This window comes from Herpailurus yagouaroundi, unplaced genomic scaffold, assembly GCF_014898765.1.
Source record: "Herpailurus yagouaroundi ecotype Mexico unplaced genomic scaffold, PumYag 189, whole genome shotgun sequence".
In the NCBI taxonomy this organism is placed as follows: Eukaryota; Metazoa; Chordata; class Mammalia; order Carnivora; family Felidae; genus Herpailurus; species Herpailurus yagouaroundi.
In genome coordinates, this window is record NW_024412420.1 from 3,022,551 (window position 1) to 3,038,430 (window position 15,880).

At 39.3% G+C, this 15,880-nt stretch overlaps 2 protein-coding genes and 1 long non-coding RNA gene across 8 annotated transcripts in view; 2 read left to right on the forward strand and 1 right to left on the reverse strand.

The window, feature by feature from the left end:
* The window catches only part of LOC121044705 (uncharacterized), a 15,800-nt gene extending 14,394 nt beyond the window's left edge, over positions 1-1,406 (forward strand). Inside the window, exon 4 of the long non-coding RNA XR_005797438.1 lies at positions 1,395-1,406. This is a non-coding gene — a long non-coding RNA (uncharacterized LOC121044705). The remainder of the gene's footprint in view (positions 1-1,394) is intronic.
* The window catches only part of PRR11 (proline rich 11), a 24,244-nt gene extending 17,768 nt beyond the window's left edge, over positions 1-6,476 (reverse strand). The window contains exon 1 of one of the 4 annotated variants that reach the window (XM_040496972.1): positions 6,208-6,476. The gene's annotated coding sequence lies outside the window, so the exon portion shown is untranslated. Of the gene's footprint in view, positions 1-4,046; positions 4,088-6,085; positions 6,187-6,207 lie in introns of those variants that run through there. The other 3 variants (XM_040496975.1, XM_040496977.1, XM_040496976.1) reach the window with 3 other exon arrangements.
* A 286-nt stretch (positions 6,477-6,762) lies between these two features.
* SKA2 (spindle and kinetochore associated complex subunit 2) overlaps positions 6,763-15,880 on the forward strand; it is a 48,127-nt gene continuing 39,009 nt past the window's right edge. The window contains exon 1 of one of the 3 annotated variants that reach the window (XM_040496979.1): positions 6,763-6,882. In XM_040496979.1, the coding sequence (XP_040352913.1) occupies positions 6,850-6,882 (33 nt within the window). In that variant the 5' untranslated portion in view covers positions 6,763-6,849. The other 2 variants (XM_040496981.1, XM_040496978.1) reach the window with 2 other exon arrangements.

Here is a 15,880-nt window from a genome sequence, read left to right on the forward strand (position 1 = left end):
CCACTCACGCTCTGTCCCTCTCTCTCTCTCTCTTTCTGCCCCTCCTCCACTCACGCTCTCTCTCCCCTTCAGAAATAAACATTAAAAAAAAAAAAATTAAAGGCTTCATGAGATAAAAAAACAGTATAGATACAGAGGTCTGAGAATAGAATGGCATCAGACTTCAACAGCCACACTTCTGAAGGAAATGTTTTCCATCCTGGAATTTTATACCTGGTCACACTTTTAGTCAAGTGTGAGGACAGCATTAAGATAAACAGTGGCAATTTCCAGGGTAATAGTGGCCAGAGGTCATTGGAAGACAGCTTTGAAGCAGGCCTAGGGCAGGAGTCAGCAAACCTTTTCTGTAAAGGGCCAGATAATAAATATTTTGCGCTTTGTAAGCCACCTGGTCTCTACCATAACCACTCAACTCTGCCACTGTAGCATCCAAACAGCCATGGACAGTACTTAAAACAAATGAGTATGGCTGTGTACCAATAAATTTTTTCAATAAATTTTATTTATTGCCACTGAAATGTGAATTTCATATAATTTTCAGGTGTCACAAAATATTCTTCTTTTGATTTTTCTTCAACTATTACAAATTGTAAAAAAAAAACATTCTTAGCTCATGGGATCTACAAAAACTGTAGCTTGCTAATTCCTGTCTTAGAGCACCCACAGCCAGTGAAGTGAGCAAGACCGATAGCAGGCTTCAGTAACATTGTCTCTAAGGAAAAAAAAGGGAAACCAATAAATTACCTAGAGTATTGACCTTTCTGAGCTGAGTTTACTGTTCTTCTGTAAAATTGGGGCCAAATTATTGATAAATGCTTTTAAAAAAGCATTTAAAAATGAGTAGGAAAAAAGTTATAAAAGAAAAAAATGTAATCATAGTAACACTTATATGTTCAGCTGTTACACAGTATTTAGTAGCAAAGCCACTGATTGTTTATTTAGCCAAAAACATGGTATAGGTATATTGTGAAGATAGGAGAGAAAGTGGAAATCAGTAGTTTTCTAATTTATATAAGTGTTTAATACTGAAGAGAAAGAAGGAAAGGAAGGAAGGAAGGAAGGAAGGAAGGAAGGAAGGAAGGAAGGAAAATAGGAAAGAAGGAAGGAAAGAAAAAAGTTAGAAAAGAAATAGTTTTGTAAGCATGTCTTTTAGAATCATGGAGGTAAACAACAGAAACAATTATAAGAATGGATAGTAATTGCCTTTGGCAAGTGGGAGTCAGGATTATAGAGATGATTCAGAGGACTGCTATTTGTTTCTAACTATAATAAGTCTTGCATTCGACAGTTAATCTCTGGTATATATTATATTTGTATTAAAAAATAAAAAAAACTTTAATGTTTACTTATTTTTGAGAGACAAAGAGAGTGCAAGTGGGGAGGGACAAAGAGAGAGGGAAACAGAATCTAAAGCAGACCCAAGTCTCTGAGCTGTCAGCACTGAGCCTGATGTGGGGCTTGAACCCACAAATCATGTGATCATGACCTAAGTGGAAGCTGGACGCTTAACTGACTGAGCCACCCAGGTGCCCCCCTGCCAAAAATGTTTTTAATGTTTATTTATTTTTGAGAGACAGAGAAGAGAGCATGAACAGGGGAGGGACAGAGAGAGGGAGACACAGAATCCAAAGCAGACTCTGGGCTCTGAGCTGTTAGCACAGAGCCGGAAGCAGGCCTCTAACCCACCAACCATGAAATCATGACCTGAGCCAAAGTTGGCTGCTTAACCGACTGAGCCACCCAGGCTCCCCTCTGGTATATATTATTAGCTAGAAAAATAGAGTACCACCATTCTGAAACTGAGCCATCTCTTTCTAGCCCTTTTCTGGTGGTTTTACCAATGCCCATTCATTCAAATTTCTGAAGAGTCCTATATAAGCTGATGTATGTCATTTTGGAGATAATTTTTCAATGAAAAAAAAATCTAGGAACTAAATCATATTTTCTCCTTTCTCTTCTGTGTGTGTGTGTGTGTGTGTGTGTGTGTGTCCCCTGGGCTCTGAGTCATTGTTACTCTAATAACCTTTTAATTAAACACAGTAATTGGCACATGCAGAGAATTGAGAGAATACGTCAAATCTGTCAAGGTAAAAAGGTTCAGTCTGAGATAATTCCTAGATTAGTGTTCCATTCAAAAGTGATAACTGTTCTTTCAAAAAATGAAAGTTAAAGAATTCCTAAATCAAACAAGACAGAGAACTCACGCTAAATTTTGTTTTATTATCATTGCTTTAATAAAAGCATTAGTAGATGTTCTGTAGAGGATAATTGCCTGAAATAATCTGCAATAGTCTTCCTAGGTTAAAACACATATACTTGGGGGCGCCTGGGTGGCGCAGTCGGTTAAGCGTCCGACTTCAGCCAGGTCACGATCTCGTGGTCCGTGAGTTCGAGCCCCGCGTCGGCTCTGGGCTGATGACTCAGAGCCTGGAGCCTGTTTCCGATTCTGTGTCTCCCTCTCTCTCTGCCCCTCCCCCGTTCATGCTCCGTCTCTCTCTGTCCCAAAAATAAATAAACGTTGAAAAAAAAAATAAAAAAAAAATAAAACACATATACTTGTCCCTTTCCAGAAAAGTAATGAGACATACAAATTCTTTTTGCTGGACTAAGCAGGATTCCAACTACTAACACTAGATAGAAGCTCATTTTTTTTTTTTTTTAAGATTACTCAAAGCATTTTTCCTACTTTTTTATTGAAAAGTACTATTCCTTCCTTTTTACCTGCCTTGTTTTGAAAAGACTTTAAGGTTGATTAAAAACAATATGTACTGGGGCGCCTGGGTGGCGCAGTCGGTTAAGCGTCCGACTTCAGCCAGGTCTCGATCTCGCGGTCCGAGAGTTCGAGCCCCGCGTCAGGCTCTGGGCTGATGGCTCGGAGCCTGGAGCCTGTTTCCAATTCTGTCTCTCCCTCTCTCTCTGCCCCTCCCCTGTTCATGCTCTGTCTCTCTCTGTCCCAAAAATAAAAAACATTGAAAAAAACAAACAAACAATATGTACTACCACCCACAAAAAAAGGTAGATGAGGAAATGAGATCCATTATAGAATTAAATATTTAATGTGTATAATATATACTTATATACATGAATTTGAAATATTTATGTGATTCATTCATCCTGTCCTTCCTCTTTCTGTCTTCTAAGTTCAGTTGCTTTTGCCATCTTTCCCATTTTAGATTTTTGCTGTAGTCTATTTTCTCTTACTTTTTTTATTTTGAAAAATTTCAAACCCTGACAAATTTATGATAGTATAATTAATACGCAGATGTCAGCACCTGAAACAAATGTAACATTGTGTGCCAACTATACTTCAATAAAAAAATAAATTGAAAATATAAAAAGAAAAAATAAAAGATCATATTTATTCTGGAAAAATATACTCGTATACTATTCACCTAAATTTGCTAATTGTTATCTGTTATCTTTTTTTTTTTAATTTTTAAACATTTTTGTTTATTTTTGAGAGGCAGAGAGAGACAGAGTGCAAGCGGGAAGGAGCAGAGAGGAGACACAGAATCTGAAGCAGGCTCCAGGCTCTGAGCTCTCAGCACAGAGCCTGATGAGGGGCTCAAACCCATCAACTGTGAGAGCATGACCTGAGCTGAAATCGGATGCTTAACTGACTTGAGCCACCCCGGTGCCACCATTCCTTTTTTTAGTAAAAAAAAAAAAAATTTGTTTAAAATTTATTCGTTTTTGAGAGAGAGAGAGAGACTGTGTGTGAGCTGGGAAGAGACACAGAGAGAGAGGGAGACACAGAATCCAAAGCAGGCTCCAGAGTCTGTGCTGTCAGCACAGAGCCCCATGCAGGGCTGGAACTCACTAACCATGAGATCCTGACTTAAGCTGAAGTCGGATGCCTAACCAACTGAGCCACCCAGGGGCCCTGCCCACCCCCTCCTTTTTTAAGTAGGCTTCTTGCCCAGTGTAGAGCCCAAAGCGGGCTTTGAACTCACGACCTTGAGATCAAAACCTGAGCTGAGGGGGCTCTGGGTGGCTCATTCAGGTGAAGGACACACTTCTGGTTTTGTCTCAGGTTGTGATCTTACCGTTCTTGAGTCCAAGCCTTGCATTGGGCTCTGTGCTGACACTGTGAGGTCTGCTTGGGATTCTCTCTCTGCTCCTCACATGCTCTCTCTCTCTCTCAAAATAAAGAAATAAACTAAAAAAAGAAAAAGAAAAAAAAAAAAGACCTGAGCTGAGATGAAGTGCTGGTCACTTAACTGACTGAACCACCTAAGCGCCCCTCCCAGTGCAGATGGAGATCCCAGGAATGGTGAGATCATGACCTGAGCTGAGATTAAGAGTATCCACACTTAACCAACTGAGCCACCCAGGTTCCTTACCATACTTTTTTTTTTTTTTCCTTAACATACTTTTTAAAGATTGTCACAATTTAGGGGCGCCTGGGTGGCTCAGTCAGTTAAGCGTCAGACTTTGGCTGAGGTCATGATCTTGCAGTTTGTGGGTTAGAGCGTTCGCCCCATCCCCTGCGTGGGGCTCTGTGCTGACAGCCTGGAGCCTGGAGCCTGCTTTGGATTCTGTGTCTCCCTCTCTCTGCTCCTCCACCACTCATGCTCTGTCTGTCTCTCTCAAAAGTAAATAAACATTAAAAAAAAAAAAAAAAGATTGTCACAATTTAGTCTGATTGCCCTTTGCAGCCTCATCTCTTCTAGTGATTAGGAAACAGTTTGTACTTCAGGTATGGCAAACACCAAATACTTTCTATAATGTACTTTCTATAGCCTTTCCCCCTGCTTGGGGTATCCTCCTTCAAGTCAACTTATATAACCTTCAAGATGCTGTTATTTTTACTCACAGATATTTGTTGAGTGCTGATAATCCACCATGGTAGATAGGTGTGGTAGATGTTGGGATACAATTCCAAACAAGGCCAACATAGTCTCTATCCATAAGGAATTTATACTGGCTGAAAATGTCATCTCTTTTCTGCTTCCATAGCATTTTATACACATTCTCATTATAGCATTTATTATATTGCATTGTAATTTGTGTTTGCATGCTTGCCACCCAGCTGGACTGTGAGATTTTTAAGGTTAGGATAAATTTTACTCAACTTTGTTTCCCCAGGACCAAGAATGCAGCAGGCACTAAATAATTTCAACAAATGAATGAAATAAATTATTCCTGCTAAGTGTTCGCCAAAAAGTGGTCTCTTTTTTAGTTAAGGAATATGCTTTAATACAATTAAATTTTGAAAAATCTCTCAGTGAGGGAGGTTTTTAAGTTCTTCAAATCATGCCACTCCTATATATGGTTAAAGGATGGCTCCAAAACTATTTCCAGTAGGAAGGTGAAATAAATAATAGGCTAAGAATTCTAGTATTCTGCGGGAGTTGGCACTGCTGCTTCTATTAAAACTTCATCCTATGATACGAGAAGTGCTTTTGGTAAGGGGGTACTTCCAAAACTGTGACAGCAACGAAAATAAAAATTGCATATCTTTACCCTCTTCATAAAAACACATTTTTATGGAGGTTTCTTACACTTTTCCGTAAGCAGCTTTCAGTCAATTTATCAATTTCCTTTACCAGTTCATTACTCTTGAATATTCATAGGGCTATTTCTGGTACTTGGTTATATTAAATTTCGTTTTACATTGTGCAACATTGCTTTTTTAGTTTTTGTCTTGTTTCTCTACCGAGATTGCAGCTCCCTAAAATGTAGCCAGCACAGTATTATTAGGCACAGACAGGGCACACTTTTAAAATTGACACTCTCACAAAACGTTAGACAACATTAAGAGCTTATCAAGGAACATAGTAATACTCGCTATCAAGAAATGTACATTCTCAAACTTTAACGTGCATAAGAATCATTAGGGGTGGGGGATCTTGTTAAAATGCATATTCTGATTCAGTGGGGCTGGGTGGAGCCCGATAATTTGCATTGTTAACAAGCGCCCAAGTTATGCAGATACTGTTGGTCTCCGGACAACAGTGAACAGCAAGATCTAAAGGAACGTGCAAAAGGAAGGTTGACGCTTTGCTCCAAAACATATTTTGCAGAGCGTTAATTAAATGCAAGTATGGTTAGGATGGAGCCAAGCCGAGCACTTCTTACCCACCCTCAAACGTCCTCTTCCCGGCTGTATCTCCCCGAGTACAGCCAAAATCCCCACCTCCGTAAATTGTAAGAACACAAGCAGCAACAGGCCCAGCTACCGAAGGAAGATCTCCCTGCACTTACTAGTCTAAGAGCTCGGGATTAGATGGAGTCCGGGTAGTGGCCTCTCCCTCGCCATGTAGAACAATTCAAAATTAAAACCTTATCACGCAGTGACCAATCGTAGCCAAGGTCTCTTCACGATTCGCGCTCTGGGTACTGTAGGAGCACAGTCTGGTTTGTGATTGGTTAAGATGTCACCACGCACTGGCCAATGAAAGCTGAGGCGCTTCTTGTATGAATAAGTGGAAGGCGGGAGCGAAGGGGAGGGGAAGCAGGAGACCTAAGAAGGTGTGACAGATTCCTTCTGCTGTTTGTGGAAGCTTTTCTGTAATTGGTTGGCTCTTCTTCCGATTATACCAATCGCAGTCTCTTCTCTGCGGAGCCCTATCTATGAAATTGAAAGTAGAGATGAGCGTGCAGCCAATGGAAAAAATATATATATACAGCAGCCAATCCTCCTGCGGCGTTTTGTGTCTTTGTCCAACTGGAGAAGGTGTTTCATGTGGAGGGGCGTTACTTAGTCGCCAATGGGCGGGCGCCAGTGAAGCAGGGGAACCAATGAGTGTGAGACGTTGAGTGACAGCTGTCCAATAGGCACTCTCAGTGCTAGCACGGTTTGCGGCTTAAGCACTGCCGCGGTCTGAGGAATGTCAACTATTCAACATGGAGGCGGAGGTCGATAAGCTGGAACTGATGGTGAGTGTAAAGTAAAGGAGATCTACTGGGTAGCTTATTTCTCTCGGATGGCCTCCAAGGTGGGATGCAGTTTCGAGTCGCCTGAAACCCTGCGCGGCAGAAGCTGGACCAGATTCAAGTTCCCTCCTCTTGTATCAAAGGGAGTTGCAGCCGCCTGGTCTCTTTTAACCGCCGCGGGGGAAGGGGTTACATCCGGGAAACTCGTGAGGGAAATGGCGGGAGATGCTGAGGTAGCTGGGCCTTTGGAATTCCTTGTTCCGTGCCCTAACCTTTCCGCCCCTCAAGGAACTGTGGCTCGTGCAGGCAGCGTTTTTTGCATTTCTCCCCAAAAGACCCTAACCGCTCCAAGAAGGGGAGAGGTCGTTCACACTCAAAGAAAGGGGGATGGAAGGTGAGGTGGGGAATAAACCGAGGGGGGCGGAGAGAAATCCCATTAGGGCAGAGCCGTTCACGTTCTTCAAGGCGGGTTGAGAAAGTCTGAGAAAGGTTCTAGACTCGCGTGCACAACTTCTTAGCGGTCGAGGAAGCTCCAAGGCCAACATATGTTTGGATCGAAGGTGGTAGCCCTTGGGTGGGGGAAAGGTATGAGCGATGGGGACCTGAACCTCGAGCTCCTTTCTTGGAGCGCGGGAGGAATTGGGACAAGGAAGGTACCCTGCTTTCGAGTTGCCGAGTTTCATTCATTTATGAAAGTATGGGGCGCGGGCGAATAATTGGAAAGGATTCAGGCGGCTGCTTGGCCTGCTCCGGGGCGCCAAGCTGAAGGGCTGTCCTAGTTTTTTTCTATGGATCCTTTACCGACTTGTTCTCTTTATTCCCTCTCTCCCATTCTTAGACTACCAGCTAGATCGCCCGCGCTTTTTTCTTCTTAGTTCCCCTAGTTCTATCTTCAGTCCTTACCCCTTCCCTGCATTACTGTGTTTGAATTGGGCTGGCTTTCTTTAAAATGAGGAATTTGGAGGACGCGCCCACCATTGAGCTCCTGTCGGTTTTTTGTTAAAGAAAAATAACAATTAATTCAAGAAGCTCAAATCTTTCCTCTCCGTCTCAAACCGCCCGTCCCCTCTCCCCCGCCCTCCCATACCCTGGCATTACAATTTAGATATCATTTGTGTCAGCGTTGCTGTCTCCAAGTGGAACCTTAGGTCACTTAGCATCTACACTTGTAGTGATCCTGGAAGAAACTGAGTACCATACCCTGATTCCCACCTCCAGAAAATGTGAGAGCTTGATACATCTTATTATTTTCTCCTGATGTATTAATGAATTGTAGCGGCTCTCCCATACAAATTCGACTTGAAGTTTTCCAGTTGATTCTAACAATTTTGAGTTTTAATTTTCTTTGTGGGGATAGGGGGAAATGGGGTGGGAGGGAATGGCAGTGAAGAAGGAAGTTTTTGCCGCTTTCCAAACCTGTAATAATGAACTTTCAGTTCAGTTTTGGTTTTTTTAAATCATGAAATGCCTTTAAACCAACAAAAGAACCAAAAATATGTCAAGTATCCTAGTTTGATTCTGTCAACCGGCATAAATGTTTAACACCATCTTGCCCTTTTACCCGTTCTGAATTTCTCCCTTCAGATGGAGATTTCTGCCTAATTGTAAGATACTAAATGATACTAATTCTGCTTTTAACAGTTTTCCTCCCCCCTTAAGTTGACTTTATTTTTGAGGTACCAATTAAGGTTTTTTTGACTGCATGAGAGTCAGTATTCTCACAGGACTTTTTTTTTTTAGATTGAACACAATTTTTATTTATTTAATTTTTTTTTTTTGAGAGAGAGCGAGAGAGAGAGCGAGAGAGCGAGAGCGAGAGCGAGAGAGAGAGAGAGAGAGAGAGAATGAGCGGGGGAGGGGCAGAGAGGGAGGGAGACAGAATCCCAAGCAGGCTCCAGGCTCCGAGCTGTCAGCACATGGGGCTCTAACTCTGAAACTGTGAGATCGTGACTTCAGCTGAAGACCGACGCTTATCCCACTGAGCCACCCGGGCGCCCCCTCTTTTTCCTTTTTAAATGTTTAGATTGAACACAATTTAAGGGGAAAATGATTAAGTGTACATCTTGAAAAAAGTAGGTTTTAGAAAACTTTGAGGTAGCCAGGCTCTTAAACTTTTAAGTGTTTGAATGATTGGGTAGTTTTTAAAAATTCTTTTTAAGAGGTGAAGAGAAGAAAGGTCTTAAATTACTTGCAAGTAACCTAGTGGTAGCCTTCCCCTCCCCCCACTTCCAGTTATTAGTTTGTTTCCATAATCGTTAGAGTTTAAAAAATGTATTTGAACTATTACAGTTTTGTTATCACTACTTTTTATTGATTGAATAGTAAAAGATGGTGCATCTCATCTTCAGATTTGCCATGTGCTATATCTATGAACTGGTTTATTTTCTAAGATTAGAAAGAAATGATTTCCTGTACAATCCTCTGAGTTTTGGTTCTACCTTACTTGAATAAAGGATTTGTTGAGGAACTAATTTTGAAAATTTATTAAATCAGGGGCCCCTGGGTGGCTCAGTCAGTTAAGCATCTGAGTTTGGCTCAGGTCATGATCTAATGGTTCTGGGTTGGAGCCCCACCTCTGGCTCTGTGCTGACAGCTAAGGAGCCTGGAGCCTGCTTCAGATTCTGTATCTCCCTCTCTCTCTGCCCCTCCCCCACTCACTCTTTCTCTTTCAAAAAATAAATATTAAAAAAAATTTATAAAAAGAGAAGAAAATTTAGTAAGTGAAAGAGAATGTGTATTATTGAACTTTGAAAATAAAGTATTCTCACTTTGTAGATAGCCTCATCCTCTTATTTTAAAAGTATTTCATATTTTTCTCATTTGGATTAATTTCTAATTCAGAAAATTAAACATTTCACTCTTAAATACTTCTATTTATTTATTTATGAATACTTTCCTTAAAACTTGATCCTTGGCTAGCAGAGTTGAACTGTTCTAATACATGAGTTGTATGGCCTAGGATTTGAGGTCTAGTCATTCATGTTCCAGTTGTCCTGAATTTGAGTTCATTTCTAACTCAAATTAGGAGGTTCAATCTAACCAAGTAGCTGATTTAAAGAAAGATTAGTGAAAATGGAAAGTATTTTTGCATCAATCAACATTATTAATGGGGGAATAAACTCATTGTAGTGTTATCTTTGTTCTCTTTTTCCCTTTCACGTACTGATTGAGTGTTATTTGTCCACTGTTCTTTTGTGGTACCACAAGTGATTGTGCACAAAAGTACAATGTTATACTATCATAATATTTTTATTTCTGGGCTTACATCTGACTTTTGAATGGTGTCTTACCAGTTAAAAGGTTAGGATGGTGATAATTGGCTTGAATCCAAGAAAACCGGATTCTTAAAATTTCAGAACCTCCTCCTGTACCATATATTATTTTCTCCTTGATTTTTCTGTTGGAAGGAAATGGAGATGATTTCCCGTATTTAAGATCTTTAGGGGTTAACTGAAATTTTATTTATTTATTTACTTATTTATTGAATTATAAAAATACGTTATTTTTAATTTTACAGACAGAGAGTGCAGGGGAGAGGGGCAGAGTGGGTGGGGAGAAATAGAGAGAGAAAATCTCAAACATGCTCCACGCTCAGCATAGAACCTGACGGGCTTGATCCCATGACCCTGGGTTCATGACCTGAGCTGAAATCAAGAGTTGGACACTCAACCGACTAAGCCACCCAGACGGCCCTATTTATATATTTTTTAAAGTTTATTTATTGCTTTAGAAAGACAGAGCATGTGTGTACATGTGCACAAGTGGGGAAGGGGCAGAGAGACAGAGACAGAGAGAGAGAGAGAGAGAGAGAATTGCCAATAGGCTCTGTGCTTTCAGGGTGCAGCCCAACTCCAGGCTTGATTCCATGAACTGTGAGATCATGACTTAAGCTGAAATTAAGATTCAGATGCTTAACTGGCTGAGCCACCCAGGCGCCCCAGGGGTTAACTGAAATTTTAAAATCTCCTTCCATAGTATTCTATTAGGAAGTCTTGTTTAGGAGATGTTAATTCCCTGGAAATCTGTAAACTCTTGAGATAAAAAGCCATAAGATGGTTATAGCTTTTTATTTCTTTTTTTTTATTTAAAAAAAAATTTTAACGTTTATTTATTTTTGAGACAGAGAGAGACAGAGCATGAACAGAGAGAGGGAGACACAGAATCTGAAATAGGCTCCAGGCTCTGAGCTGTCAGCACAGAGCCCGACGCGGGGCTCGAACTCACGGACCGCGAGATCATGACCTGAGTTGAAGTCGGCCGCTTAACCGACTGAGCCACCTAGGCGCCCCAGTTATAGCTTTTTAGTATGTAATGTAGTTTAGATTCAAGAAACATAGATTGGGTATTTAGACATTGAGAAACTTATTTTACTTTTCATTTGTTTTCTCTGATATTCTTTTTTTTTTAAGTTTGTTTGTTTATTTATTTAGAGAGAGAGCACATGAGCAGGACTGGGGCAGAGAGAGGGAGAAAGAGAGACTCCCAAGCAGGTTCCACACTGCCAGCACAAAGCCCAATGTGGCTTTGAACCCACAAACAGTGAGATCATGACCCAAGCCAAAGTTAAAAGCTGGACACTCAACTGACTGAGCCACCCAGGTGCCCCTGTTTTCTCTGATATTCTTAATCATTTGCTATGGGGAGCTAACCAACAGGTCTCAAGAACAGTAATCTTTTTCACAACTTTGCTTTGGTAGTAATTATAACTGGTTTTGTTAATACCAGTCCTAACGTTTCAACAATACCCATGTTAATAACTTCTAAAGCTTAGGACGTATTTACACAATTCCTTTCTACAGATTTCTGTTGAATATTAATCATAGGTCAGTCATCAGAAAACTAGTATTTTGATATTTAAATTCAATTCTTTTTAACATTGATATACATATTCTTAGGTTTGGGGTGTCTTCTGTACAAAATGGCAGCCCTTCTTTAAATTCTTTTCACACTGAAGCTTCAACTGATGCAAGATGCTTTTGTGTTCCTTTCCTACCAATTTCTGCTAACGAATGCTCTGACTTTATTGCACTACTGTACTTTACAGCTAGCAGTGCAATAGTATTGTCAAAGCATCTGAAAGCAGAATGCACACCAGAATTTTGATTCTTGCCTTACATCTTTCTTCATTATCTGTGAGTAATTTATTACAACCTTTGTTACTAAAAAGTATATAATTTTATTACCCAAAGTGTATGTTTTAGAAAGTCATAACTTGAAGAAAAAACATTTTTTTAACTAAAAGCTCACTGTCATAAGGCATTATGAAACACACTGACATAATACTTATTATAGCTAGAGTTGTTATGGCTTGTTATGGCTTGAGTAGTGCTTTGTATTTTGCTTCTTTCTATCACAGATTTGGATAGGTTCTGGCAAATCTTTTTTTTTTTTTAGTTTTAAGGTGAATTAGTAAGTGATGAAAACAATCTCTGCTGTATATTTCATATGATAACTTGCCCCAAATCTTATTTGGTATTACTTTTGTGTACTATGTAGTTTGTACTTGAATTTAAAACTTAAGAATGCTTGTTTTAAAGTTCTTTTTTGTAATAATGAAATATAATAAAGTATACATTCATTACTTTTTTTGTAATTGATTTTGAGATATAACTTACATACAATAAAACTTAGCAAATTTAGTTGTACAATTTGATGAGTTTTGACAAATGTGAACAGTCATGTAACCACCACCACAGACATAGTATAGAAAGAACATTTCTATCACCTAACGTTTCCTGCCCCTTTGTAGTCAACCTCCTCCCCTCAAACTTTCTGACAATCATTGATCTCTAGTTTTGCCTTTTCTAGAAGTTCACATAAATTGCATCATTTATAACTTGCAGTTTTTTGTGCCTGGCTTCTTGCACTTAACACAATAAGATACATCCATGTTGTTGTACATATTAGTAGTTGGATCATTTTCATTGCTGCGTAGTATTCCATTGCTGTAGACTTACAAATTGTTTATCCATTTACTAGATTATGGATTTTGGGATGTTTGTAGGTTTTGCCTATTATGAATAAAGTTGTTGTGGTATTTATACATTGTGGTATAAGTCTTTGGACATAATGTTTTTTGTAATGTTTGGACGTAATGTTTTTGTTTCTCTGGGGTAGTGTGATAAAATATATGCTTCATCTCATAAGAAATTGCTGAAATCTTTACCAAAGCTGTGATTTAGGGTTCCAGTTTCACCACATCTTTACCAACATTTGGTATCTTGGTATTGTCAGTCTTCTTCATTTTAGCTATTCTAGTAGTTGTGTAGTGGTATCTCATTAGTTTAAATTTGTATTTCCAGAATGGCTAATGATATTGAACATCTTTTCATGTGCTTGTTTGCAGTTGATATGTCTTCTCTAGTGAAATATCTGTTGAAATCTTTGAATCAGTTTTCAAATTGAAATGTTTGTCTTTTTAATTATTATGAGAGCCCTTTAATTTTCTCTGTTATTTACCCTCTCACATAAAAAATTTTGATGAAGTCCAATTTACACATTTATTCTTCTATGGATTATGGTTTCTGTGTTCTATCTCACAAATCTTTGCCTAACTCAAGGTCACAAATGTTTCTTTTATATCTGTAGTTTTAGTTTTTACATTTAACTATTTGTATTTATTTATTAATGTTTACCTGTCTTTTTGAGAGAAAGAGAGAGAGACAGAGTGTGAGTGGGGGAGGGGCAGAGAGAGAAGGAGACACAGAATCCAAAGCAGGCTCCAGGCTCTGAGCTGTCAGCACAGGGCCCAACATGGGGCTCGAACACACAAGCCATAAGATCATGACCTGAGCCGAAGTCAGACGCTTAACCAACTGAGCCACCCCAGTGCCCCTATTTACTTTTTTTTAAAGTTTATTTTGAGAGAGAGAGAGACAGAGTTCCTGAGTGGGGGATGGGCAATAAGAAACTGAGATAGAATCCCAAGCAGCCTCCACACTGTCAGCACAGAGCAGGATATGGGGCTTGAACCCACAAACTGTGAGATCGTGACCTGAGCCAAAGTGAAGAGCGGGACATTTAACCAACTGAGCCATCCAGGTGCCCCTAGGTTTCACATTTAGATCTCTGTCCATTTAGAGTTAATTTTTGTATGTGGTATAAAGTGAGAGTAGTTCTTTTTATTTATTTATTTTTCTATATGGATATTCCCTTGTTCTTTGTTGAAAAGATTATCATTTCCCCATTGAATTACCTTAGCTCCTTTGTAATAAATCAGTTGAACAAGTGTGTATGGGTTGGTTTACTTATTTTTGAACTATTTTGTTCCTTAATGTCATATCATACTCTCATGATTGCTGTAGCTTTATAGTAAGTCTTGAAATCATCTAATATAATGCCTCAGACTTTGTTCTTGTTTTCTAAAAATTTTAAATTATTTTGCATTTCAAATAAGTTTTTTGTTTTGTTTTGTTTTGTTTTGTTTTTTGTCAATTTCTACCAAAAAAGCCTGCTGGGATTTTGATTATGTTGAATTTAAAGAATAATTTGGGGAGATTTGATATTTTAAGAATGAATTTTCTGATTAATTAACATTATCTCTCCATTTATTAGATCTTTTAAAATTTCTCTCTGGGGTACCTGGTTGGCTTGGTCAGTTGGGCATCTATCTGACTCCTGATTTTGGGTCAGGTCATGAACTCATGGTCATGAGATTGAGCCTGGTTGGGCTCTGCACTGCCAGTGCAGAGCCTGCTTGGGAATCTTGCTCTTCGTCTCCATCTGCACCTCCCCTGTTTGCACCTGCACGTGCGCTCTCTCTCTCACTCTCTCTCTCTCTCTCTCATTCTCTAAAAAATAATTCTCAACAGTGTTTTTTTAGTTTTCAGTGTATAGGTCTTGTTTATAAGTTTTTCATAACCTGTGGAGTGTGACTTCTATTAGTGCTCTAGATCATAAAAATAGACCAAAACTGTTATAATGTGTATTGCAAATAAATTGAATTTCAGAAAAAAGTAAGCTATTTGTTAAACAAATGTCCTTAAAAGCTGGAAGAATGGATGCAAGAGGGAAGAAAGATATTTGAGATATTATTAGGCATCATTTGGACATCATTGGTAGGGGATGAAGAACAATGACTGCTTTTGATAAAACCATTTTATTCCCAAATTTTGTATATAAAGTCTTTGAGTTACCTCCCTTGCCTCCAGTGTGGCTGTTTTCTTCTTTGGCATTCATTCATTCGTTCATTTAAAATGTTTATTCATTAAAAATTTTTATTTTAATGTTTTTATTTATTTTTGAGAGAGAGAGAGAGAGAGCAAGCAGGGTAGGGGCAGACTGAGACAGAGACACAGAATCTGAATCTGAAGCAGGCTCCAGGCTCTGAACTGTCAGCACAGAGCCTGACATGGGGCTGGAACCCATGAGCCATGAGATCATGACCTGAGCCAAAGTCAGATGCTTAACCGACTGAGCCACCAGGCATCCCCATTTTTTTTTTTTTGTTTGTTTGTTTGTTTGTTTTTGAGAGAGAGAGGGTGAAAGTGAGCAAGGGGCAGAGAGAGAGGGAAAGACAGAATCCCATGAGGGGCAGAGGGAGAGAATGTGAGAAAGAGAAGTGGGGCTCACCCTAAGTGGGACTCATGTTCACCTGAAGCAGGGCTCAAGCTCACCTGAAGCTGGGCTCAAGCTCAGCTGAGTTCACCCAATGCATGACTTGAACTCATGAATGGCGAGATCATGACCGAACTGAAATCTAGAGTTGGGCTCTTAACCAACTGAGCCACTCAGACGCCTCTTAAACTGTATTTTTGATGTGAACACATCTTTGATTTAAAGAATAGGGTATGAGAGGCCATACATATGAACCCATTTAAAATCAAGTGGGAAGTTTTCTTCCTTGGAGCAAAGTAAAAGTTTTAAAACAAAAAAATCTTACATTTGTTACCCAAATATAATACAAAGTTTCAATATTAATATCTCCGATAAATAAAATTTATTCTTTAAAAAAACATTTTTTTGTTTATTTATTTATTTATTTATTTTTTAATTTTTTTTT